The sequence below is a fragment of the Cryptomeria japonica genome, chromosome 1, assembly GCF_030272615.1.
Source record: "Cryptomeria japonica chromosome 1, Sugi_1.0, whole genome shotgun sequence".
In the NCBI taxonomy this organism is placed as follows: Eukaryota; Viridiplantae; Streptophyta; class Pinopsida; order Cupressales; family Cupressaceae; genus Cryptomeria; species Cryptomeria japonica.
In genome coordinates, this window is record NC_081405.1 from 682,163,275 (window position 1) to 682,190,420 (window position 27,146).

Sequence of the window (27,146 nt, forward strand, 5' to 3'; positions counted from 1 at the left end):
TTCACTTAGGTTGGACTTTAAAGTCCAATTTGCAAGTAAGAAACCAAGATTTGCACATCAGACTTTAAAGTCCGATGTGCAAGGAAAAACATCATAGATTGCATATCGAACTATAAAGTCCGACTTGCACTTTAACAGAAACATGGGCTGCACATTGGACTTTAAAGTCCGATGTGCAGGCGAGGGAAAGACAAAGCTCCTCGGCAAGTTGGACTTTAAAGTCCGACTAGCCAACTTAGGGAAGAACAAGGATCGACAGGTTGGACTTTAAAATCCGACATGTCGACTCAGGAAGAATCTCATTTTCTTCACATCGGACTTTAAAGTCCGATGTGAAGAAACTGAAAACCAACTTCCCCATGTTGGACTTTAAAGTTCGACATGTGGGAGTTGGAAAAATTGGTAAAACTAAGTTTCTAGGGTATTCGTATTTTAAAATCCGAAATACCCTAGAAAATTTGACATAACCTAAGGAAAAACAAATAGAAACTAAACAACACAAAAACCCTAATAAAACTACACATAAACTCAAGACACACATAAATAAAAGAAAAAAACAAAAAGAACACACAACATACCTCAAAATACAAAAAGAAGGAAGAAGAAAACGACCACCAACACCATGAACACATCCACACAAGAGAAAGATCTGTAAGATAGCGAGCTTGGAGAAAAGCGAAGACAAGGAAAAAACTAACTTAAAACAAAACTAAAATGACCAAAAAAATAATTAATAGCCCCTCATAAAGTTATTAATGAGTGCAATTAATGCAGTGCGTGCCACGTAGGTCAGACTTTAAAGTCTGATTTGTAGCTAAAAACCCCTACAGATCGGATTTTAATTCTACTGACCCCTATAGGTCAGACTTTAAAGTTTGACCTGCAGTTAAACAAAGGTCAACTCAACTGGCAGGTCGGACTTTAAAGTCCAATCTTCAATCAACTTAATAACTGCAAAACTTGCACATCGGACTTTAAAGTCTAATGTGCAACTGACTAAAACAACAAAACACGCTATAGGAAAGTCCGACCTGTAGGTAAAACTACAAAAAACATCTAACTTAAAAATGACAAAAACAAACAACAAAAAGAAGAATTTGACTAACCGACAAAGTCGATTAACCTTTCCTGAAGGACGTGAGGTACAAAACAGACCAATTTCGTAGGGCTGCCTCACAATTTTGGCCATGTCAAAATCGAGGACAACACTCTTCTTATTTGAGATAGAGGAAGGGAGTGAAGATCCAATTATAGTGATGGTTGACCACCTTGTAATTTGGGTTCCAAGACATCTTTCCAAAAGAACTGCTAGTATTGTCCCCTAAGAATCAATTTGATTTCTTCATTGATCTAGCTCCAAGAGTCGAGCCTATATTTAAGTCCCCACATTAGATGGATATAACTAACTTATAGGAAATCAAAGTGCAATTGTAAGAATTCATGGATAGAGGATTGATTCAACCTAATGTGTCACAATGGGGAGCTCTTATGTTGTTTATCAAGGAGGATGAGACACTATATATATGTATAGGTTACTAGATGTTGAACAAGTTAACCACTAAAAAAATATCCTCTCCCTAGAATTGATGCTTTTTTAAATCAAAGAAAGAGAGAAACCATCTCTAAAATTGATTTGAGGTTAAGATACCATTAGTTAAGGATTAAAGAGGAAGATATTGTTGATACCATCTTTAGGAGTAGGCATGACCATTACAAGTTTATAGTGATGTTGTTTGGATTAACAAATTCTTCTTCCACATTTATGAAAATTTTCATGAATCGTGTTTTCTATGAATTCTTAGATAAATTTGTGTTGTGATATTTGGATGATATCTTAATCCACCCCTAGAATCTTTAATAGTATTGAGTCGAGAAGGTAAACCCATTTCCATAGGAATAGTATTGAGCCAAGAAGATAAATCCATTGCTTATTTTAGTGAAAAGTTGAATTATGCCAATAGGAAAGATTTTGTTTATGTAATGGAGACATTGTATTTTGCCAAAAGAGATTGTTTTATTTACTAATCATCATGCTTTATAGTATTTGAATAGTCAAGGTAAGTTGGATCCAAAGGCATTTAAAATGGGTTGACTTTTTGTAGAGTTACACTTTTTTTTTGAAGCACAGGAGTGGAAGGTCTAACAGAGTTGTACATGCCTTGAGTAGAAGACAAAATTTATTGATGAAGATGCAGATCAAGATTGTTGGGTTCAATGAACTCAAAGAGTTTTTATCTGAAGGATCTTGATTTTCGAGAGGCTCGTAGAGCTTGTATGGAGCGTATTACATGATAAGGTGGTTGGATTTTATAATACAAGATGGTATGTTATTTAGAGGAAGCTGGTTGTGCATTCCAAAGAGTTTCATGAGAGAGGATCTAATTAAGTAGAAGTATAGTGGAGGATTTGCTGGACACTTTGATCAAGATAAGACCATTGCTCTTGATAATGGACATTATTATTGGGTATAATTGCAATAGGATATGAATAATTTTGTGTAGAGTTGTAGAGTGTGCTAGATGACAAAAGAAACAACTCAAAAAATAGGACTAAATCAACCATTACCTATACTAGAGAGGCCATGGGAGGATATTAGTAGGGATTTTGTTCTTGGTTTATTGAAAAGATAAAGAGGACATGAGTCCATTTTTGTAGTGGTGGATAGATTCTTTAATATGACACATTTTGTTTCTTATAAGATGACTTATGATGTCATTCATGTTGTAGAGTTATTTTTTAGAGAGGTGATGAGACTACATGGACTACGGAAGATCATAGTTTCATATCAAAATACCAAGTTTGTTGGGTATCTCTGAAGGACAATGTGGAAGAAGTTGAAGGCATATTTGAAATTAAGTTCTACACGCCATTTATAGAATGATGGGAAAAAAAAGGTGGTGAATAGGAGTTTGTGTAACCCACAAAAATGCTTAGTAAGAGATCAATCCAATGGATGGGATTTGATTCTACAACTAGTAAAGTTTTCTTGCAACAATTCTTGTCAATAGGAGCATTGGTAAATCAAAGTTCTAGATTGTATATGGAAGTAGTCCAAGAACAACTCAACTTCAACTTTAAGGAATATAGACAAAGGAGAAAGAAATGTGTCAAAGTTGAAGACTGTTGAAAGTATTTGAAGAGTTTCCATGAAGAGGAGAGCAAACATTTTAATAATATGAATATTCAGTACAAGACTAAGGTAGATTAGAATAGAAGATTTAAAGAATTTTATATTGGAGATGAAGTCATGACTCACATGAGAAAATAGAGGTTTCTAATGAGAACATGCAATAATTTGAAGACGAAGAAATTTGGCCAGCAAAATCCTAAAGAAATGTTTAAATGAGGTAGAGTTGCCAAGTGGAATTTGATGGAGTAATTAGGACAATTATCTAATTATTTTACTAAATAGGTCCTTTAATTATTTTTTCACTTAAGATAAACTTAGGTATTTTTTTCTTTTATTTAATTAGGTTATCAAAAGCTTGAGTTGTCTCATTCATTATGATTGTGACACTTGGCACTAGCTAATTTAATCTAACGTTATGGTTTTGCATCTAGGGTTTACTTCATACTTTTACAAGGATTCATTCATTCATTGTAATTATATTCTTGTGTGCAATAATACAAAATTCTCAGGTTGTTATGAAGCATATTATCTTTGTTTGATCTATTTTGTGTGACAGGTGTTTTGCTTACAGTCGATTCTTCGCTCCTATGGTTGTATCATCAACTTCTACATGGTATCAAAGATTACTCTTTCCTCCTACGTGGTATTAAAGTAGATTTGTTAAGTTTCTGTCCATATGCTTGAGGGATCCAACTTTGAGTGAATTTTCTATGCACATTAGGCTCAAACAGTTTGCTATCACGTTCACAACAACCAAAAGCCCTAAGATTAGCTGTTGTTTCATCAAAATCTAAGTAGTTGAAATTTTTGGGGTGAAATGGAGGTCACCATTGCGCTCAAAAGGCTCAAAAACCCCTTACAACATTTGTCAAATCGTGATTGACAATTTTTTTTAGGGTGCCTTATACTTTGTACAAAAATCCATACAATCGCATAGATTCGTATGACATATGGTGGTAAAAATTAACCCTTGCACAATAATTTTTTTCTTGCACTAAAATTGTCTATAAATTTTTTTTATAAAAACTTTTACAAAAAATCAACCAAAATCTACAGGAAACTTTTTGAGAGGTGCCTTGTTTTGATTTATAGGTACAATGCATGTCTAACCTGCAAGCCACACTTGCAAAGTTGCCAACACTAGCAACAATATTTGGGGTGTTTTTCCATAAATTTGGCATGTGCTAATTTTAACGCTCATTGCCTTTTTTGTGGGTAATTTTTTTGAGAATATTCTAGCAGAATAATACAACATTTTGATAGAATCCTTTTTACATGGGGCTTGGTTTTTTTTGGTGAGGGGAAATATTTTGCTGACATCAACATATAGGCAACTTGCCTATGGACTTCTTCTAGCTTCCAAACCCTAATTGACCTAGGTGTGCTATTTTGGTCATAACTTGGGCATATGGGCTTGAAATTGTGCAAACAAGATATCATTAGAAAATTGGTTTCAATGCCAATCTAGTGGCGTTAGTCATTTAGTCAGATTCTAGTCCAATTTTCAGCACTAGGCCTCCAAATTTAACCTTTTGGTTCATACTTTCTGGGCCATAGCTTGCGCATTTAGATCCATTTTTCGAAAACTAGATATTATTGGGAAGGTGGTTCAATGTTCTATCAAGGTCTTAGGTTTCTAATTTCTAGATTTTTTCCTAGGTACATTTTATTTAGATTTTTGTGTTTTCACTATTTGGTTAATTACTTGGATGTTTTGGCACTTGGGATGGATCTGTTTATTGGAGAGGGTTGTATTTGATCTACCTTACATGTGTTGAGGTGTACAAGATCAGATTATTTCATTTAAGGAGGTATCATGGGTTTTTCTCTTCATCCTTCTATGATCAGCCTGTCGAATGACAATTATTCTTCTAGGCAACACGGTATCGTGAAGCATCTCAGGTGGCTAAATGTTTTGCCTCATTTGTGTGGACTGATAGTTGAACCAATCACTCCAGGAGATAAATCAACTCGGGGTGATATCATAGACCATGTTGTAGGATTGATTTTGTCTAGTGTTGATCATGACACTATATGTTGTATATCGAACCATGAGTGTCCCTGCACATTTTGGACTAGACTTTGGGAGATGCATGGAGACCCTCATATCTCTACATTCCCAGAATATGCTACAACAAATGTCTTCTTCCCATTTCACATATAGATTTCATGCCCCTTGATAATGATACTTTAGAGGAACTTGAGTATATCACATGTTTTACATGTTTCAATGGATCAAAGACCTATGCTCATGTTCCTACTCCTCACATTGAGATCCTATCTCAATATTCACCTAGATTTTCTTTTGTTCCTAATTAGATTGACATTAGCTGATGCATAACCCTCATTGATTCAATGCAATAGGACATTGCTGTTCCAGACACAACTAGTTAGGATTCCTATCTTTAAGATATATCATCCTTGTTTGTGGAGTCTCATATTGCATATGTGTATGATTATTTTGAGGACATTCATCTGTTAGGGTTTCAAGAAGATCTGAAGCAAATATGAACTAACAATTATATGTAGATTTAAATACAAAAGATAAAGAAATAAAATAGGACATAGATAACACAGAGATTTAACGTGGTTCACCCAGAATAGGTTACGTCCACCATACACAGCTGTCCAATCTTTCTTATTATTTAGCAAAACAGTACATCAACCTTACAATGCCTTAAGCATCCTAGCCGCTTATAACATGCATTTTTAGGGCAACAAACAAAGTCCGTCTTTTTAGGGTTTTATTACAATGTTGGTTTTCATCAACAAAAAAAATGGCAAATTTTTTTTTTCTCGGGGGCAGCAACCCCCGCAGCGGGCGTACAATACTTTGCTGATCAGTCGCCACATATCAACAATCTCCCACTTGGAGACTGATACTAGACAACACCATTGTACTTGCAGCATCCGTTGGATAAAACAGTGGGACTCGATTGGTATAAATTCCACAATTATCAATCAAGAAGACCAACAAAAACTGATGAAGAAATCAACTTCTCCTGTGGAACTGCCTTCGTGAACATATCGGCAGGATTCTCACTTGTGTGAATCTTCTCAAGTCATAACTGACCCTCCTCCAAAACAGTCCGAATGAAGTGGTACCTGAGCTGAATGTGCTTTGTCCTTGAATGAGAAGCAGAGTTCTTCGCAAGATGAATGGCACTCTGGCTATCAGTATACAATGGGCGATCCTCCTGTGTCTAACCCAATTCCTCTAGAAAACATTGTAACCAAATCATCTCCTTGTTGGCTTCTGTAGCAGCAACATACTCAGCTTTAGTGGTTGAAAGTGCAACAACCTTTTGCAGCCTAGAAATCCAACTAACTGCAGTTCCCCCTATAGTAAAAACATACCCTGTAGTGCTCCTCCGTAAATCAATATCCCCTACCAGATCATAGTCAACGAATCCACTCAAAGCAGCATTAGATCATTTGAAACATAATGCCCTCGAAGTAGTTCCTTTCAAATACCGAAGAATCCATTTCACAACATTCTAATGTTCCATACCTGGATTACTCATAAACCTGCTCACAACTCCCACTGCATGTGCAATATCTGGCCTTGTGCATACCATTACATACATCAGACTGCCAATAGCTGATGAATACGGGATGTTAGACATTTTATTTACCTCTTCCTGTGCCTTTGGGCACATCTCCTTAGTTAATTTGAAATGACTAGCCAAAGGTGTACTAACTGCTTTTGCATCCTACATGTTAAATCTTTTCAACACCTTCTTTATATACTTGCTTTGGGACAAATTCAAGGTTCTATTTTTCTTGTCCCGTGTAATCCTCATACTGAGAATTTGCTTGGTTGCACCCAAATCCTTCATAGCAAATGACTTGGCTAATTTCTGTTTAAGATCATTTATATGTTGCATGTTAGACCCAACAACAAGCATGCCATCAACATAAAGCAACAAGATAATATAACTTCCATTATCCAATGTCTTAAAATATACACAATGATCATAATGACATCTATGATAATTGTGTTCAGCCATGAAACTATCAAATTTTAAATACCATTGTCGAGGTGCTTGCTTTAGGCCATACAAACTTTTCTTCAACCCGACGAGAATACGTGCTGAGTGTACAGTACTTTGCTGATCAGTCACCACATATCAACAATTTCTCTTTGTGACAACCTCGTCAGTGTTGTCAACCCATCTTCATTGCTCATGAAGCTTGTTCTTCATCAATTTTGCAGAGTCCTAATTTGTCACCTTCTACATTGATTAGGCGTGTACTTGATTGGTTTGTGGTATCATCATCTAACATGGACATAGTGACATATGATCAATTTCTAGAGGCATACATAGTTTGGATTTGAATTCCTACTTCTACCTATTTATAGAGTGGATTTTCTAATTTCCAATGAATTTGTTTCTTCCTAAGGGGAGGAATGTTGTTTACATGTAGTGGATTATTTATGTCTTTAGGCCTTCATCTTTGACATTGGAGCTTCTCTTTTGTGGGGGGATACATCATCTCTTCTTTTCTTTCCTATGGGGGGATTATTGATTGTACCTTTATGACCAATTCGATACTTGGGGGGACATCTTGAGTATTTCATGCTTGTCACATGTACTTTCTTTTTTCATTTCTTTTTCTTTCTTTTGGTTAGAAGTTTTCCCCCATTGAGTTTTTCTTCTTTTCTCAAATTTTGAGAGTTGCATTGTTTTGCACTGGTTTGTACATGAGTACCTAATTAGGTCTAGTTGTCAAGACTCATTCATGCTTGCGTTTTGCATTCATATTAGCTCTTTAGCTTATCCATAAGTCAATCTTGCGCGTGGGGGGTGCTAGAGTAATTAGGACAATTATCTAAGTATTTTATTTATTAGGTCTTTTAATTACCTTTTCACTTAAGCTTGAATAAAAGGGTAAAAATTTATTCAAGAGGATCCAAAAACAACAAATAAAAAGGCTTTAGGCCCATAGGAACCACCTAACAAGGCAAACAAAACTAGTTCCCAATGGAACACACAAAAGGAGCAATTACAAGTTACCATCATCCCTAATTAACTTCCTCACAGTCTCCAAATAATATGGAGGAAGAGCCTCCCAATTATCCACATCACATCCCTTTAACCTCTTAGAAGCCCACTTGGCCAAGCAATTAGCCACTCTATTTCATTCCCTAGGAATATTACAAAAGGAAATGTACTCCAAGGAACTACCTAAATTAAGGATCTGCCTAGCAACCAAGGCTAGCTGCCACAAACCCCCCTCCAATTGACAATCATTCAACATGTCAACCACAATATGAGAATTAGACTCACAAATAATTCTCTTCCACCCTAGAGAACACTATGTAAAATAGCTAGTGCTTCCATTAGATTATTCGAATGTTGTCCTTTATAAATGGAAAAAATAAACACATCATTCCCATCATTGCTCTTGCCAATACCACCTATTCCTGCCTGGCCAAGATTCCCTCTAGACGACCCATCAATATTAACCTTTAGAACTCCCTTAGGAGGAGGAAGCTATCTCCCGCTTTTTCACTTAAGCTAAACTTAGGTGCTTTTTCATTTTATTTCATTAGGCAAATAATAACTTTAGTTGCTTCGTTCATTATGATTGTGACACTTGGCGTTAGCTAATTTAATCTAGCATTATGGTTTTGCATCTAAGGTTTCATTCATCATTTTATAAGGATTCATTCATTAATGGTAATCATATCATTGTGTGCAATAATACATAATTCTCAGGTTGTGATGGAGCATATTATGTTTGCTTGATCTCTTTTGTGTGACAGGTGTTTTGCTTGCAGATGATTCTTAGCTCTTATGATTGTGTCATCAACTTTTGCATGGTATTTAAGCTCAATCTTTTCTCCGATGGACTTAACATTTCACCTATGTTTAATATTTCAGATTTGATATCATGAAGGAGACATTGAAGATGAATCAACAAAAGGATAATAGAATATTCTAAGACCTATTTCAAAAAAGGAGATAAAAAACATCTTGGATAGCCATTTGTGTAGAAGCACGAGAAACGAGCAATATGAAGAGTATCTAGTAAAATGGAGAGGAAGACCTATTGCAGATTCGTCATGGCTATCTAAGGTAGAGGTTGGTTGTCTTAGTTTTCTTATAATACCTGAGATGTGACAATGTCATTTCTCAAATTACTTCGGGTATTTGATGTGGGAGCATATAGGGTGTAAGAGCAATCTTGCATCACCCAAAAATATTGTTTATTTTTCAATAAGCACTAAAATGACAGGGTTACTATTTTTAGTAAGTTTGCATTTGTTCATGTATGAACTTGAAAACTTCCAGTGAGAAAAACTGAAAAATGAAGTGAATTGTGAAAGAATCATCTCAATATCGTGTGGCATTCAAGATATATTAAAGTTTTTATTTTAGAGAATGTCTCCAATGAATTTTCAATTTTAAATTTGAAGCCCTTAGAAACTTCATATAGTTCTAAAAGTTGGACAAATTGTAGTTTGAACAATTCTGCATTATAGATTTCTTCACGATCTTGCCAATGATATATAATGATTGAAGATCCAACAACCATATCAAAGGTTATGGCTCCCAAAAGTTGTTATACCAAAATCCAAATTTCCAATTTTTAATAAAATATATTCTTTGAGTAGGAAGATGGATGATTGGAATTCTAGCGCCCAAATGTGAGTCATACTTTCTAGAACATTTTGCGGTGCTTATACTTTCCAAGATAAAGAAGGTAAACAAGGGTTATAGAATATGGTTCAGTAGTGTAGGTTGTGGCTTCGACTTGCAAATTTTCCTTGATAGAATTAGATTGGTTTCTAATAGGAAGGCCCATGTGGCCGTAGCTTGTAATTTTTAAGTATTGTAATTTATTTTCATAAAAGTAATAGAAATTGGTTGTTTTCTTTCTTGTATTTGTCTGGTTAGTTTCTGCTATTGTTCCATGCATGTGTGTTGGGTTGAGTAGCCCTTCATCACCGTGTCTCTTGCTAACTGTTGTATTATGATATTGCTATCAACATTCCATTGTGTAGTTTTCGAGTCAAAGCCATTGACCCATGTTTCGTGAATATTAGTTCACAAGAACCCATATAACAGTATCATAATTTGATTTGTTGTGGAAAATATTCGCTACTTAATAATTGATGAGTTAAAGGAGCTCTATAAAGGATGGTTCATAAGTCACAACATATGCTTAAGGTTTTGCAAATGGGGTAGCAAGCTAAGTGAGCTTAACCTTGGAGGAAACTCTATGGTTAAGCACACTTGAGTTGGAATAGCCAATAGGTGACCTTGTGGGAAGGTCTAATGATTCACGTCAAAGAGCATCACCTAGATGCAATGAGTGCTAAGTGTACCATTCATTTCGTGAGAGATGGGTTCTTGTGAACCACTACTCATGAAACATGGGTCAATGAGTTTGACTTGAAAACTACACAATTGAATCCTAATAGCAATATCATAATTTGACTTGTTGTGGAAAATATCTCCTACTTATCAATTGATGAGCTAAAGGGGCTCTATCATGAATGGTTCATAAGACACAACACTGGTTGAAAGTTTTGCGAATGGCGTATCAAGCTAAGTGAGTTTAACCTTGGGGGAAACTCCATGGTTAAGTGCAGTTGAGTTGGATTAGTATTGAGATGTGTGACCTCCTAGGAAGACCCAATGTTTCACCATTGTGAGCATCACCTAGATGCAATTAGTACTAAGTGTACCATTCATTCTCATGAGAGATGAGTTCTTGTGAACATCGCTCATGAATCATGGGTCAATAAATTTGACTCAAAACTATAGAGCTGAATTTTGATAGCAATAACATAATTCAACTTGTGGTAGAAATATCTTCTACTTATCAACTATTGTATTATTAAATTATATATTCATATTAGATTAAATAATATTATAATATCACCAAATTTAACTTAAATAGATATAAAAAACACAAAATTTAAAATCACATTAAATATTAATTTAACTTTAAATAAATTAAAATGCTGTGCTTTTAACGTCCACTAGATAAAATTAATCACAAACAATCTTGATACAGCGTAGACACAAATTAAAACAAAAGCAAAACAACAGAAAATTTAGAATCACAATACAATGTTGTTAGTTCAACTTCGAAGAACATAACAACAAATTTAAACAAAAAATACAGAACAAACAGTAGACGCAGAGTAAGGTTTAAAAAACTGAAGACGGGCACGGCAAGATCGAGCGATCTTTCTAAAGAGCATTCGATGTTTTCCGTGCTTTGGGGACATAGATCCGAACAACCCACACGAAAATCAGGCCTAAATCTGGTCAAATTCGGCCAAAACAGATATCAAACTTGGCCAAATTTGACCAGATTTAGTGGTGCTTTAGCGCAGATTTGTGTGGGCTTTTAGGAAACGCTGAACCCAGGTAAAATCAACGTAGACACATTTTGGCTCTGGTGTTGCAAGATTATTAATTTAATTGAAGCAATTGTCTATTTGATCCTTCTGTAATGGCGAATACTCCCCAGAATTCGAATCCTGTACCTTCTCCCAGCACACCCGCGCCTTCTTTAGAAAGGCGTTTTTCAACAACCCCACCTCTTGCATATAGGTCCCCTTTGGCCAACAGATTTAGCCCTCAAACCCCAACAACTCAAAATCTGCCAAATGACAGGTTTCAAAGTAGTCCGTCAACAGACAGATTTCATCATGTGGGTGTGTCCACATCATCATCGCCTGCAGTGGGTTCCCCGTCATCTTCATTACCTTCTTCTTCTCCATCAGCATCAGTAAAACCAGATGGGAAAATGGCTGGGCCAAGCCCAAGTCCGAGCACTAGCCCATATCAGATCCTAAATGGATCCACAGAGGGTCTGACCAGTGTACCTGGATTCCAACCCCCTGACGTCAGTACAATATCCCCCATTCTTTATAAACAGGGCAGTGGCAGTGGGAGCAAGACAGCAGATACTAGTTCTGGTGTTGTGCAATTCAATGCCCCTCCCGGTCCTCCAATCTTCAGCTCCCCAGCTAGACCTGCTGCTGCACCATTCAGTCCCATGCCACCAATGCCACAGCATCCTGGCACTGGAGCTTCCCAATTCTCCAATATTCCCTTCAGCTTCAGTAAAGGGAAATCGTCTGGGGCGCTGCTTCCCACATCATCGTTGCCTCCTGCAGTCTATTCCAATGGGACGCCGGAGCCGCTGTCTGTGGATTTGGATGCTAATTTTGATAACTCAAGCTTGTCTGCAGCATCGCCCTATGTGCTGTTCTCCTCACACAAGGTATGCCCAAGTAACCTGATCTTAAATTGCAGCTAGTTTTGATTTTGCATTTTATTTAAATTTTTTTAATGGAAATTAGATTTAGCAGTTGGTAAGTTCTTTAAAGGTTTATTGTTTATTTTAAAGTAGAGAAATTCACAATCTTTTCCGGGACAGCTGAGTTTAATTTGCTGCTGGTTTTGGGTCCGCATTGCTGTTCTTTTTGCCAATTGTCTGTTAAACTTCTTTCGAAAAATAGATTTTCCAATCGACAAATTACTTGGAATATTTTTTTTAAAAAGTAAATACACTTATTATATTCTTCAGAATGTACAAGTATAAACAATGGATCCTATGTTCTTCCTCCAATATATTATATTATCCTTTGATACATTTTTTTCCCACTTTTGGGAAATAGGAGGATCTACGAATTATTTTTTACTTGCATTTTATTTCATTCCTCAAATTTTTCTTTGTTTGGCAAAGGTCTGCCAGTTGTTCCCTTGTGGTTGGGTCTCAAATGTTTTGTTTAATGGATTTTTTGGGTATTTAGAATGTTTTGCCTCATACCGAGCTCATTTATAATTTGCTCAATTTGCTTTCATGTAACCAGAGTGAGAAACTTATACATTTTTGAGTTTGGTTTTTTGTTTCCTGGTTTCCACGTTGCCAAAAGTGTGGATTTTAATCTAGTAGATAGAAGCTTGTAGCACCCTGTAATTGACAAATTGTTTGTTCAGATTTGGTCCATTAGGATGAAAGCAATGCTATTAACGAATGGACAGCAGAAGTTATGAGAAAAGATGAATTAATAAAGCCCCTCTTATGTCCAGATATCGTACTGCATTTCAGATATTTTTTAACCTTTTTTTGTTTCGATAATGTTAGATCACATGTCTCAAGGTCATGATAAATACATTATTTTTGTTGAAGTTTGTCTAAGACTAAAACCTAGTTTACCTTATCTCTGAAGGAATGTTTACAATAGAAGATTACGTTGATTGAAAAATCTATGCGAGAACTTCAAATGTTATTCTATCAAAGGAACCATCCACTTACAGGACTTCAAACGGCATACAATTGAAGGAGGCATAAAATTTCCAGAATGAATTGTTTTTATCTCAAATTGTTCTTTACAAGAACAGGCATTCCTCCTTAACTATGGTGAATAGGGTTTTAATTTCAAACCATACTATGATAACAAAACCTATTCTATCTTGAGTAGAGTGAAATTTAATAAACAGATGAATTCTAAGTTTTAATTCTTTGTTGATTTTAGTCTAATATCAGGACATCTGATTATATTTTGGTTGCAAAGTTGTCTATTTTTCTGTGTTGTGTTTAGTGTCATGGTGATATGCATGAATCACGATTTTGATCTGTTAGTCAGAAGTTTTCACATCTGGAATACAACTCAATAGCTAGAAGTATGTAGTATGGGAATCGTATGAACATTCAATTCATTAAATGGTAGCAATGTGAGCAATGAGTGGGCCATGTAAAGTAATGGAGATGGCTTAGTGGGATGGTTCATCTCATAATGGGATTGAAACCAGTGTCATTGAGCCAATGAGCTGTCAATACCCGCCTTTTTTACATGGTTTCACATTTCAATAAAACCTCCTTTTCCTTACTTCTGTGCTATATAATGTCGGATATTTTACGAATTATGTTTTGCTTCTGCCATTTCAGTCCAGCTTTGCTTCAGGTCTTGACAATCCTTTTTTAATACTTGTATTTTATGTAATGCCCTCATGTCGTGTATCTGAGTATAACCTTATTGTTGACTTGAAGTTGATATTTTCTGTGTCTTGTGCACATTATGTAGGTGCTTAACCAAAAAAAGCTGAGCAACACTTCAAGCATTGGATTTGGTGCAATAGTTTCTCCTGGAAGGGACACAGTGCCGGGTCCTCAAACTGTGCAACACAGTCCATACCGTTGCCAGAACTGCGGAGCATATGTTAACCTCTACTGTAGCATCATGCCAAGCACTGGGGAGTGGAAATGTATTATTTGCAATAAGCTAAATAGCAGTGAAGGTGAATACCGAGCAGCAAGTAGTCATGATCTTCGAAATTGGCCTGAGCTTTCATCAACTGTTGTGGATTATGTTGAAACAGGCACCCGACGACCTGGGTTTGTCCCTGTCTCTGACTCAAGAATGTCGGCTCCAGTTATACTTGTCATTGATGAGTGCCTGGATGAACCTCATCTCCAGCATTTGCAGAGTTCTCTTCATGCCTTTGTTGATTCTCTTCCTCCAACTACAAGGATTGGAATTGTTACATATGGGCGTACTGTCTCAGTATATGATTTTTGCGAAAGTGGAATAGCATCTGCAGATATGCTTCCAGGGGGTCAATCTCCATCACAGGAATCCTTGAAAAATATGATTTTTGGTACTGGTCTTTATCTGGCTCCTCTTCATGCATCACTTAATGTTGCACATAATGTGTTCTCGTCATTGAGACCGTTCAGGGGTGATCAACCAGAAGTAGCAAGAGATAGATGCCTTGGCACTGCAGTTGAGGTTGCTCTTGCCCTTATTCAAGGCCCATCAGCAGAGATGTCTCGAGGCACAGTTAAACGCTCTGGAGGCAATAGTCGAATAATGATATGTGCAGGGGGACCTAATACCTTTGGGCCTGGATCTGTTCCTTATTCATTAAGCCATCCAAACTATGCATATCTGGAAAAGAAGGCAATGAAATGGATGGATCATTTAGGTCGTGAAGCCCGTCGTCATGACACTGTTGTAGATATCCTTTGTGCTGGAACATGTCCAGTTAGAATTCCCATTTTGCAACCTCTAGCAAAAGCTTCAGGTGGTGTGCTAGTTCTTCATGATGACTTTGGAGAGGCATTTGGAGTCAACTTGCAAAGGGCAGCAATAAGAGCAGCAGGGTCTCAGGGCATTTTTGAAATTCGTTGTTCAGATGGCATTTTTGTGAATCGAATCATAGGACCAGGTGAAGATTCTCATTCAGATGGTCATGAGACCTTCAAAAATGATAGTTCAGCTTCTGTTCAGATGCTAAGTGTAGAAGACACTCAGAGCTTTGCTGTGACCATGGAACTCAAGAGGGATATAAAAGAAAAGCATGTTTTCTTCCAGTTTGCAGCTTGTTACATGGATTTTTATCAAGCAAATATTTCCAGGATTATCACAATCCGATTGCCAACTACAGCTGACCTAGCAGCCTACTTAAACAGCATTGAAGTTGACGTGCTTGCTGTTCTCATAGGCAAAAGGGCAGTTTTGCAAGCAAAGGATTCTTCTGATGCTGTGGATATACGCCTTGCAATTGATGAAAGGGTTAAGGATATTACTGCAAAGTTTGGAACACAACTGCCTAAAGTTAAGTTGCGACGCTTTCCAAAGGAGCTCTCTCTACTTCCTGAATACCTGTTTCATTTGAGGCGTGGTCCTCTTTTGGGAAGTATTATTGGTCATGAAGATGAAAGATCAGTTCTCAGAAACCTCTTTTTACAAGCTTCTTTTGATTTATCGCTCCGCATGTTGGCTCCACGTGTGTTAATGCACCGAGAAGGAGGCACATTTGAGGAGTTGCCTGCATATGATCTTGCCATGCAGTCTGATGCAGCTGTTGTGCTTGATCATGGAACTGATGTTTTTATATGGATGGTATGTGTGGATAATGAATGTTTTACTTGTATGTCCGAGTTGTTTTCTTGCAAGTGTAATGCATATACGTAGGTTTTAGGATGTAAAGATATATGAGTTTGTGCTCTTTCTATTCATTTCTGTTGGATTCTTTTAAGTAGTTTTGATTATTGATATAAATTTACTGAATATTTATTTATTGAATTGCAACAAAATTCTCTGTTGTGAAATGTGCTGATGGGTCTAGAAATGTCATATATTATAATTCTTATCTATTTTCTTTCCCAAAACAGGGTGCAGATCTTTCCACCCAGGAAGGAAAGAGTGCGGCAGCATTAGCAGCATGTAGAACTCTTGCTGAGGAACTAACAGAGCAACGGTTTCCTGCTCCTCGCATCCTTTCATTTAAAGTTAGTGTCTTATTTCTTGACCTGTTTTGGTAATTATATATCTGTAAATATGTTGGTGTCAAAAAATTTTACATAGAAAAGATTCAACATTTAAACATTCTTATGTGACCCCAAATTTAGAAGCATTACTTTATTCCAATACTGGCAATGTATTCTTTGTGATATGCTCATTGGCAAGAATCCATTTGCTCTAGACTAGGGAATAATTCTGGCCAGATTTCATATGCCCTAGACCATGTTCATGCTGAAACATAGTTTACAAAATTCAAACTGTTTTATAAACATAGAATGTTAATATCTATCTAACATTATTCAATACTTTTGTGCTTTTTGGGCCCACACAAAACTTCACAAATATATTCACAATAGCATGATACATATGAAATATCCATGGTTCAAGGGTCCATGCCCATTTTTATGAGCTCTTTGTGGATAAAGTTAGTCTCTTATCTCTTGACCTTTTTTGGTAATTATGATTCTGTAAATACGTAGGAGTCAAAATCTTTTACATAGAAAAGATTCAACATTTAAACATTCTTATGTGACCCCAAATTTAGAAGCATTACTTTATTCCAATATTGGCAATGTATTCTTTGTGATATGCTCATTGGCAAGAATCCATTTGCACTAGACTTGGGGATTTAAATTCTGGCCAGATTTCATATGCCCTAGACCATGTTTATGCTGAAACACAGTTTAGAATCAAACTTTTTTATAAACAGAGTGTTAATAAATATTTAACATTATTCAATACTTTTGTGCTTTTTGGGTTCACACAAAACTTCACAAATATATTCACAATAACATAATTGATAATACATATGAAATTTCCGTGGTTCAAGGGCGCATGACCATTTTTATGAGTATTTGTGGATAATATTTTTAGAAACCTTCTACTTTTGACACAGAAGATTTGAATAATAAACTTGTGGAACTTTGATTTACAAAGTTTGTACTAACATTGCTAGGCATTGAAAGCTATTTTTAGAAAAAATCAAATTGCAAAGAAAAGGGATTCATAACATCTACACACCCATAATTATTCTCATGATGCATCACCACCTCTTTTAAAGGTATATTTGTGTATTTGGTCTTCAAGATTAGGGGCATCTCTACCTCAGAATGATGTGGTGGCAACGTTGTTCTATTTTTCAAGGCTCTAGTTAGAAATGAAATGAAATTATATGAATAACCAGAATTGATCAAAATGGTAATAAACTTGGCCATACATACTGTTATCACAAAAGCTTGTACCCTTGCTGAGCTATCAACTCAGCAACCTTGTGAAACATGGAAACAACCCCAAAGTGTGAGATCTTGCGCAAGGGGGTTGAATCTCCAAAGAAGGCCGGCTTCCTTCTCAATCCAGGTGCAAGTGTTGAACTAACTCAACACTTCAAAAATAACTCTTAAGCCTATTCTAACAATTTGCAGAGGGAAAGGGAAGAGAGAAATGCTTAAAATAAAGGGAGGTGATGCACCAAGAAGAGATTGTTCCTCTCCCCACCCGAAATGGTACAAGGAATCAACTGAAATACCCAAGAGATGCACAAACTTCAATTGCATGAGTGACCCAAACACATGTATGGAGGTTAGAGTTTGCTAAGTGTCAAGAGGGGAGAAGGATTCCACAAGCCACACACAACAAAAAACAAGTTAACACAACATATATGGAGAGAAGAGCCACAAAACATACACCTATGATGAAGGTAAGGAAACATACACAACATGCATAAGTTGAAGGAAGGCAAGAATGTAATTCCAATTCATTCAAAGGCCAAAGGCCAAAGGCCAAACTTACAGTTGCATAAATGCAAGATAAATACAAGAGAAGTGGGAGAGCATAGAATAGCTCAAGCCAGTAAGGAGAGAACCCTTTACAATGAGGCTTAACAGTCTTATATAGAAAAATGGGTTACAATGGTGATCATGACCCCCGAATGTCAGTCTGGAAGTGCAGGGAAGTGCATGCACTTGACTTGTACATGCAAGCAACCTAGCCATACCTCAAAAGGCAATTCTAAGGAAGGTGGATTGACTAACCTTCCAAAGTCAGTCATGACATAAGTCACCAAGCATGGCCCCGTACCTTCCTTGGTGGAAATCCTGCCAAAAACACTTAATGCACCCTTGTGGCTCCACAAAAGAAATTATACAAGTTGCCAAGCTGTCGGAGCATTAAAAGCCTTGAGTGTCGATCACACCATCTGAAAGTGTCGCCAGTAGGAAGGAAGCCTGGAGACTTCGGAAGCTTGGACTCTCAAAGTGAGGAAGACAAGGGAAGAACTTCGGAACTTCGGGGTTCCGGAGTCCCGGGATAGAGAGAAGAAGAGAAGGAAAAAGCCTTCGGAACCTCGGGGTTTCGGAGTTCCAGGGGAGGCAAGGCAAAGGAACTTGAGAACCTCGGGGTTCTGGAGTTCCGAAGAAGAAAGGGAAAGGCTAAAGAGGAGGGGAACTTCGGAACCTCAGGGTTCCGGAGTTTCGGGGAAGGGAGAAGCTTAAGAGAAGAGGCAAAGGAAAGGAAGGCTAGGAACTTTGGAACCTCGGGGTTCCGGAGTTCCTAAAAGGAAAGGAGAAAAGGGACAAGGAACTTCAGAACCTCGGGGTTCCGGAGTTCCGGGGAAGAAGAAAAGGCCAAGGGAGGGACTTCCTCCAAACAAGGCAACACTTCACACTTCATGATTCTTCTCTCCTTGATCAACTGGGGCCGTGCTGGTCCATGGAACATATCTCTGATCGGTTCTCGCTGATGGCACACTTCATGATTCTTCTCTCCTTGATCAACTGGGGCCGTGCTGGTCCATGGAACATATCTCTGATCGGTTCTCGCTGATGGACCAAGTGTGTCATAAAATGACAACACATACAATTACAGAAGAAATTCTTCTAGGATAAGAAGAATCCTTGGCTCTGACAAGTAATTAAATGTTAGGGTACTACTAGAAAATAAACATGTAAATATAACTGGATAGTAAGCCCAGTTATCCAACTGTTTAAACACTCAATTATATGATCCAAATACAAGTACAAATTTCCATGTCCGAGTGCAAGTACAAACGGGTGTGTGAGGGAAAGACCATTAAAAAAAGCACAAAGCTGAACAGTAAAGTTATAAGCCATATCGATAGGAAAGCTCAGTTCAGAAGAACTGACATGATCATTGCCCACAAAAGAACATGTTAATAGCCATAGTTGAATGGTTAGGGCTAAGGTGGCAAGATTGAACAATCCTTGGAGCATTTATGGTATTCCCCTAGAATCTCTCCTAACACTCAAGGCCAACAGATAATCTCTCCTAACATTCAAGGTCAACAGATTTTGAGAGCTAGAGACAAAATTGTTAATTCATGGATGTCCCTGAAACCTAATATGCGAGTAAAGAAAACTAGAAGGTCCTTTATGTTGAGATAAAACTGATCAATAACAGCTGGCAAAGATGGCTGTCACACCAACCTCTTTTCTTTATGTGAATCAGAACCATCTAATGGTTCCTTAATGCTTCTATTGTCTAACGTAGGTTGCGATTAGGAATTTAGGTGAATTAGCATGGTGGCCCATGGTTTTCCAGTAAATTCCTCCCAATCAAAGTAGAAATCTCTGTCAGAAAAAGGGTCTGGCACATATGATCAGGATTAATAGGAATATAGATAGAGAATGACCTTTAATTCAGTATTTAAAGCGGTGATACCTTGTCCAAATGCCATTACTTCTCAGAGAGAACATAGATGGCAACTCCTATCACCATGTGGATATGGTAGTTTGTATCAACTCATAACTTATGGGAGCACACTCCTATCTGGCCAAGAACCAAATGATGACATCATCTACAATCTAGAAAAAGACAAACAAGACAAAGCTATGAATATCATCATTAAAGGATTGAAGGACTGCAGAGAGAAGGAGAGGACCGATATTTTAGCAAGACTTTCTCAAGGATCAATTTAAGTGGACAGGTTGTATCCAACAAGCAAACAGGATTGGAAAGAAACCAGGAGGAGGAAGGGAGAGGCATGTAAGAGCTGTCTTGAAAAGCATGAAAGACAAGAATGCGATCCTAAAGAATAGAGGGTTGCTTAGATGTAATGCCCCTTTTTGTAAATGGCCTAGTTTTTGCCCTAAAATCACAATTCCAAGTAACTAGGGTTAGGGACATAAACTTAATCTTAAGATACCTCTAACTTATTGCGGAAATTCAACCATAGGAATTAAAACGGTGGAAGAAGACTTGGATGAAGCAGAACAACAAATGGATCAGCAAGTGGGACATTGATTTGTGAGATTGTGCCGACAGTAATGATGAGATAAAAAATTTAGAACTGCCATGTGGACATGGCATGTTGGTCAGAAAAAAAACACATTATATCGAAGAGTTCAACCCCTTGGGAGAGCATGATGAAAAAGACTACCTAAGTGTAGCTGTTAAGGGAAAGGCTAGACTTCTAGTTGCACAAATCAGAACTGGGTCCCACCATCTTAGATGTGAGACAGGTAGATGGGTAGTGCCTAAGGAGGAGTGGGATGAAAGAACTTATCTTTTTTGCAATAAAGGGGTGGTGGTAACTGAATGGCACTTCGTCTTTGAGTATGCTGCATATGAGGATATCTGTACAATATGAGGACAATTTGAAGGGGAGCAATCTAGACGAGTTATTTGATGAGGCAAGACTTTACAAAACACCGGGCTTCTTGATTAAGATCGACAATAGAAGAGTTGACAATGAAAAGAACTTGAAAATTGTTAATAAAGATGCTTTTGGTCCCATAGGTTGATGATCTCGTGGACGTCATTAAAACTCATTCATTCATTCATCATAGAAAGCCATCATGGGGTTGAGAGGCTAAAGCCCATTGATTGGCAGTTTTCAGTGAGGAAGGCAAGGAGGGACATCCATGGGAGTTTTTTAAGTGGAGGAATCTGATTAATAAAGGTGCAAGTAAATTGAAAAAGCAAATTAGGCTTGTACTATCGATAATGTCAGCATTTAGTGAAACATAAAAGAGGTTACCCACTCTCAAGAGAAAGTTTCTACAAATGGGTATCTGTCACCACCAAAAATTGTTATATCTCATGGTTTAAATTACCCAAAAATTTAAGTCTTAAGGGTATGGCAGACGTGATATTGTAAGCTCTGTCCATATAAGATTAGTTGATATGCCCAAAAATGTTGGGACACCAAACCTCTTACCCATAAACAAGAGTAAGTATGGTGACTTTATCAAAGAGTCTTGGTTTTGAACAGATTCTCTGGAAATGTAAACACTATTTTTTCAATATATGGGGAGGTGTATCCCTTACAATTATATGGCGGGGAGGTAGGCTTCTAGATAAAGATAGAAGAGTGAGCTGAACTCCCAAGTAAGTATAGGCTGCTGTTAGCTTAATTGGTTTTATTTGTAGGAGAACTGGAACCTAGGAGCATCCAGAGAGGTATTGAAACCTGTGTATGAACCAAGAAATCAAATGTCAAAATAGTGTCCCTCAACAATGTGGAAGTCTAAGACTAGTATGCGACTGAAAAGAGGGACTGGTTGCATAGACAATGTGACTGAAAAGAGGGGCTAAGGCAATCTTGAGCTTGTAAAAGGTTGTTTGTGTTTGTGAAGGTCTTTGACTCTTTATACATTGCTCTTTATGTAGTCTATAAGGCAAGACTGTTGAAGGAAATAGAGGCTTGTCGCATGGACAATGTGACCAAAAAGAGGGGTCAAGGCAATCTTGAGTGTGTTAAGACTCGAGGGTTGTGCGTGTTTGTGAAGGTCTGCTTTGTTCTTTATAGATATCATAAAACAAATAACAACACAGAATGTAAACTGAATTTAAACGAACCTGATGCAGGGAGAGGTTGTGGCCCACTTCAGTACAATTAAGGGTACAGTGATGCATGCTGTGACCTCACACAAATAAGTCAGCCACTAGAGGGAGGACTTTAAGCCCTCTATGCTTTTGGAAGTTTCTGTAGCATAGTCTAGCCCCCTTGGCTGGCTTTTACAGAGTTTCACCAAATATCAGATTCTGACCTATATTTTGGGGCCGAGGTTTGCATGTGGTGATTTAATCCTTCCTGATTATGAGGGGGTTCTAATTTGTTCACTCTATTGACTTCTTACCCAAAATGAAAGAACAGGGTAGATAAACAAAGCAGCACATGATAGCTGATGCTAGTTGTTGAATATGTTTTGTTGAATATGTTTTGGCACTGACTGAACGTGTATGGTTCAAGTGCTTTGGTTATCCGTGGAAAGTTAGTGTCAGAGACCAATCATACCTATATGAGACTGAAGCGTTAATGTAAGATTGGAAGAAACAAGTTTTAATCTTTTCATTGTGTGAATGGAAGTCTAGGGTGAATTACTAATTTAACTGTGGAGGGAAATTTGCTAACCTTTGATGGTTTTTGTATGTAGTCGCATTTAAGATACCATAGTCAGAAAATGCAATGCAAAAAAGTCATATTTGAGAATCTTTCCATAACCTTTAATAATACAATGTTAAATGTGCACAGACTAGTTTGGTATTCTAGTCTATATGATTGAATGAATGCAACTGTGAATGCGATAGAGTCATACCAAGGAGGGAGATAAATGACTAGTTTCTGTTATGAACGAAAAAGGACATGATTTATTTAGGTATTTTTTAATTTTCTGTATATATCCAATAAAAAGAGTGTAGTGGATGCAAGAGGGAATTCAAATCAGACTACTGTTTTGTGGCATGGGTCAATAATATCAAATCTTTTGGTTCATGAAAATACTTGTACGATGCAAAACACTACCTAGATTAGCCAATTTTAATTATTTGCTTAATGTGAGAGATTAAATGCTTGAAAGAAAGAAACTAAATTCTAGTTGAAAAACTGATTAATGGCTATAAAATGAATGAACAGAAAAAAAACAGAGAGCTAATCAACACACATGGTGAATTCAAGACAAGTTAAGAAACTTGGAGTAGACTGTTTCAGTTTTAGCCCTTGTTCAATGAGATTTAGCAAGTAGAATGAAAGGAAACTTGGGTAAAATGAAAAAAGAATATAGTGGGAAAATGCCACCTAAATTGGCTAACCCTTATGATATCAAGATGAACCTTCTTCGTGTCCTCAGATAGTTGATCCTGTCTTGTTTTTTAATTGTTGCCAAGTCGGCCACTAGGATGTAGAGTAGGCTTAGGAAAGAGAAAGGAGAAAGCATAGGCTATACAAAGCATGAAAGAGGAGACCATCTTGGTAGCATCCTGTAGTGCAAACCATGGAAAGACGTGCTGGAAGCTCCAAGATGAGGCTAGGAAATACTGGTAGAAAATTAAATATAACTTTAGATTCTTATAAAGACAAAATAGAGTGGTATTTGTAAGATGGGAACGTTTGTACAAAGATTTGGAAATGTGGTGGAAGTAGTTAGGGACAAGCCTTCAATTTCTAGATGCAGTTTTTCTTATTAGAAGACTTGACCGTCAGAACAAGGGTGCAAATCACGGAAACAAGAATGGATGCCAGAATTGTGGGTGATCCACTAGAGCCCCAGAGTTAATTATATTTATTATTTACAAAATGAAAACATATGCTATTTTATCTCTTTACATCTGTATTTCTTGGCTTCAAATTTTTATTGCAAATATGAGGAATTAGGGTCACTCTGGGTCATTTGGCATACATCTCAGCTTTGCTGGACCTACAAAGATGAAGATGGATCGGGTAAGTCCAAGTTCAGGTTTTGGGCCAGGGTGCAACTTTGGTATCCAATGCCTATTTGGGGCAAATGAATAGTTGATTAGTGAGATTTCTGGGAACCTGGCTGAATTGAGTGAAATTGAAAAAGAATGGGTCAAAGTGAGGGCAAAAGCTCACAGAAGTGAGCAAGGACATCAAGTTGCCATCATAAACCATCAAGAGATCAGAAGAAGGGGATCAATTCATTGGGAAAAAATGTTATACTTCATAGCAATCGAAAAACAATATAATATGCCATCATCATCATGTGTGATGCCACCAGGAAGATTTGTAAGCTCATTGGTGTAAACATCAAAGAGAGTTAGTGACAGAGGGTAGTCTTCTCTTGACTCCAAAAATGCACTCGATAAAAGCTAGAGTGACCATTCAAAGACAGAAAATGGATGAGAAGTCTCTCAGAAAGCCTGATGATGGTACTAATGAAAAGAATCTGAAGTACTATTAGCGCACAATCTCTAGATAAACTGTTGAAAAGCCTCCTCAATAGTAGACTGGAAGAAATATGTGATCGATGGATTGGAATTCTTCTGAAACCTGCTTGTCTCCTCTCTTTGAGATAAATATGCTCCAAATACTCATAAAGCTTCATGTCCAATAAAATTGCAAAAAGTTTGGCCAGTGGATGCCCAATCATAACAGTCTTGCAGTTATTTTGTTATCAACTACTCCCTGACATGAATTAGATGGATGATATGCTGCAAACAAGAGAACTACAATCTTGTTTATGTTGACAATGAACCTGAGACACCCTTGCATATTGCTCTTTTGGTGATTGGTTACAAATTTTAGCATATCATTTTCCTCCATATTGTGACCGAACTATATTCATGTGATACTTTTGTTTTTAAATTATGTATGTTGTGCCAAACAGTCATATTCTTGGCATTTTTTTTCAAAGGGTTTGTTTCACAAGTGTCACTTCAAAAGGTGCAAACTATTTATGAGCCATAGTTCTGGGACTTGCCAGGACTTGCTTAGACTTGGTGAATCCTGAGTTGGGTGACCCTGGGTGAGTTTCAGGGGCCCGGATTTGAGCTCGTCTGAGTCCAGAGTGAGATTGATTGAGATGCAGGACTCATGGACTCGGCTCGGACCCGGTGAGTCCCGATACCCGAACTCGGCCAGAATGAATTTTCATTTTTTAAATCTCATAAAATAACAAAAACAGACATATTTTGATGTTTTTTCAAAAAAACTTTGCATCAGAAAACCCTGAAATGTCCCTAAAAGCATCATTTCGCCCAATACAAATATCATTTCGCTCTCTTCACTCTCTTTTCTCTTTTTCTATAATTTTTTGTTTTGGGGGCATAGCCACCACACCCCTTTTATCATTGGGTTTTTCTCACTTCTAACACCTTGTGTAGTTTATCGTTGCTACCTCTCAAACCCATTAGTGTCTCCACTCCCAAACCCCCACTAGTTAGTGGGACCTACCTTAGATGCCTTTGTAGGAGCTGGAGGGATGCAGGCTCCTTTGAGCCATAGACTTCTAGTTATTGTTTTGATATTTGTTTGGAACATTTGATGTCATGGATTTCATATTCCATGAGTTTTGTATACACTCGACAATATTTAAATATCTAAGTGTGCTATTTCCTTCAACTATAATTTGTGTTTATAATTATTTGATCGATGTATACTTGTGTATGTGATCAAATTAGCTTCTACTTGATGATGTTATTGTGTCTTCAAGGATTATTTAATACAGGGTGCATGAAACAAGTTTTAAATCCTTTAAAATCTCTAAATTTCTTGGGTTTTTCACTTGCTGAGTCCCGAGTCGAGTCACCCTTGTGCTGAGTTCAAGTCTTGTTTCTATGCTATGAGCACATGCCTGGGTTAATCCTTAACAAAAACCAAACGAATGAGTCAAGGGAAATAATACATTTAGAGCTTGTTCATGTAACTTGGCTAGAAATTTTGTTCTATTAAACATTATCATTTAGCAATTTTAAATGCTAATTCCTAGGTTTCTTTGCAGGAGGGAAGCTCCCCAGCAAGGTATTTTGTATCAAGATTGATACCTGCACATAAAGATCCTCGGTATGAACAGGTATGTTGGAAACCATATATTTTTCTTTTTTCTTTGATTTGAACCCTTTTTATATGCCTGTACTGTAATTTTATTTTTATTTTGGCAATTTAGTGTTGATGTGGAGGTTAATTTCCATATCATTCAAAAGCAAACAATTAATTTTAGTAAGGGAAATTCAAATAACTAATCATTTAACAACTGCTCTTTCGTTCTATTTTTTCAGGAAGCAAGATTTCCTCAATTGCACACTTTAACACTGGAACAGAGGACAAAATTAAAAAGTAGCTTCTTCCATGTTGATGATTTAAGCTTTTGTGAGTGGATGCGCAGTATGAAGCTTGTTCCTCCTGAGCCAAGTTAATCATGGAATCAGAATGAAGATACTGTGTACCCAATTTATGCACTTGGTATGCAGTGGGACTATGTAACAATTTATATTGTAGATTGAATTGAACTAGACTATTCGGTTTTGTGCATTCCATATGGCTGAAGGAATTCTTCAGATGGAACCATGTTGAGCAATCCCCTTGGTAGCAAAGGGCACTGTGATTGACCTGTTAATTTGCATTGCAATTGTCTAAGTTCTTTTAACAGGACACGAGAAATGTGTTAGATGCCTTGTAGAGTTTGCAATTTTTTGTACTAGGAAGTATATGTTATGAAGGCATCATTCAGCAATAAATAGCTGGGAGTTGGTTGTATGAAAATGGTCACAAAGCAGCAATAATTACAACTGAACGAGAGGAACTATTTTGTTTTCCACGAGAAATCTGTTATGGTTCACAAAGGTACCCGCAAAAGATCAGTTCGAATCTTTAGTATCCCAGGTTTTTTATAAGGTTGCAAATATTATTTCATGGAGACTTCTAGCAGATGCTATGTTTCGCAACTGGTTCCATTTCCACATTCTATTTGTGACATTAACTGTTTGATGCTCTGTAACATCTATGTTAGTTCAGATCAGATTGAATGAAGAAATGAATTG

The 27,146-nt window shown here is 37.1% G+C and overlaps 1 protein-coding gene across 1 annotated transcript; it reads left to right on the forward strand.

Moving 5' to 3' along the window:
• Positions 1–11,175: 11,175 nt before the first annotated feature.
• On the forward strand, positions 11,176–26,923 carry LOC131044853 (protein transport protein SEC23 A). Its single transcript, XM_057978321.2, has 5 exons — positions 11,176–12,382; positions 14,190–16,010; positions 16,283–16,399; positions 26,108–26,179; positions 26,385–26,923. Exons 1-5 carry the CDS (start codon positions 11,606–11,608, stop codon positions 26,520–26,522), a joined length of 2,925 nt encoding a protein of 974 aa, XP_057834304.2. The 5' UTR covers positions 11,176–11,605; the 3' UTR covers positions 26,523–26,923.
• The last annotated feature ends 223 nt before the right edge of the window (positions 26,924–27,146 follow it).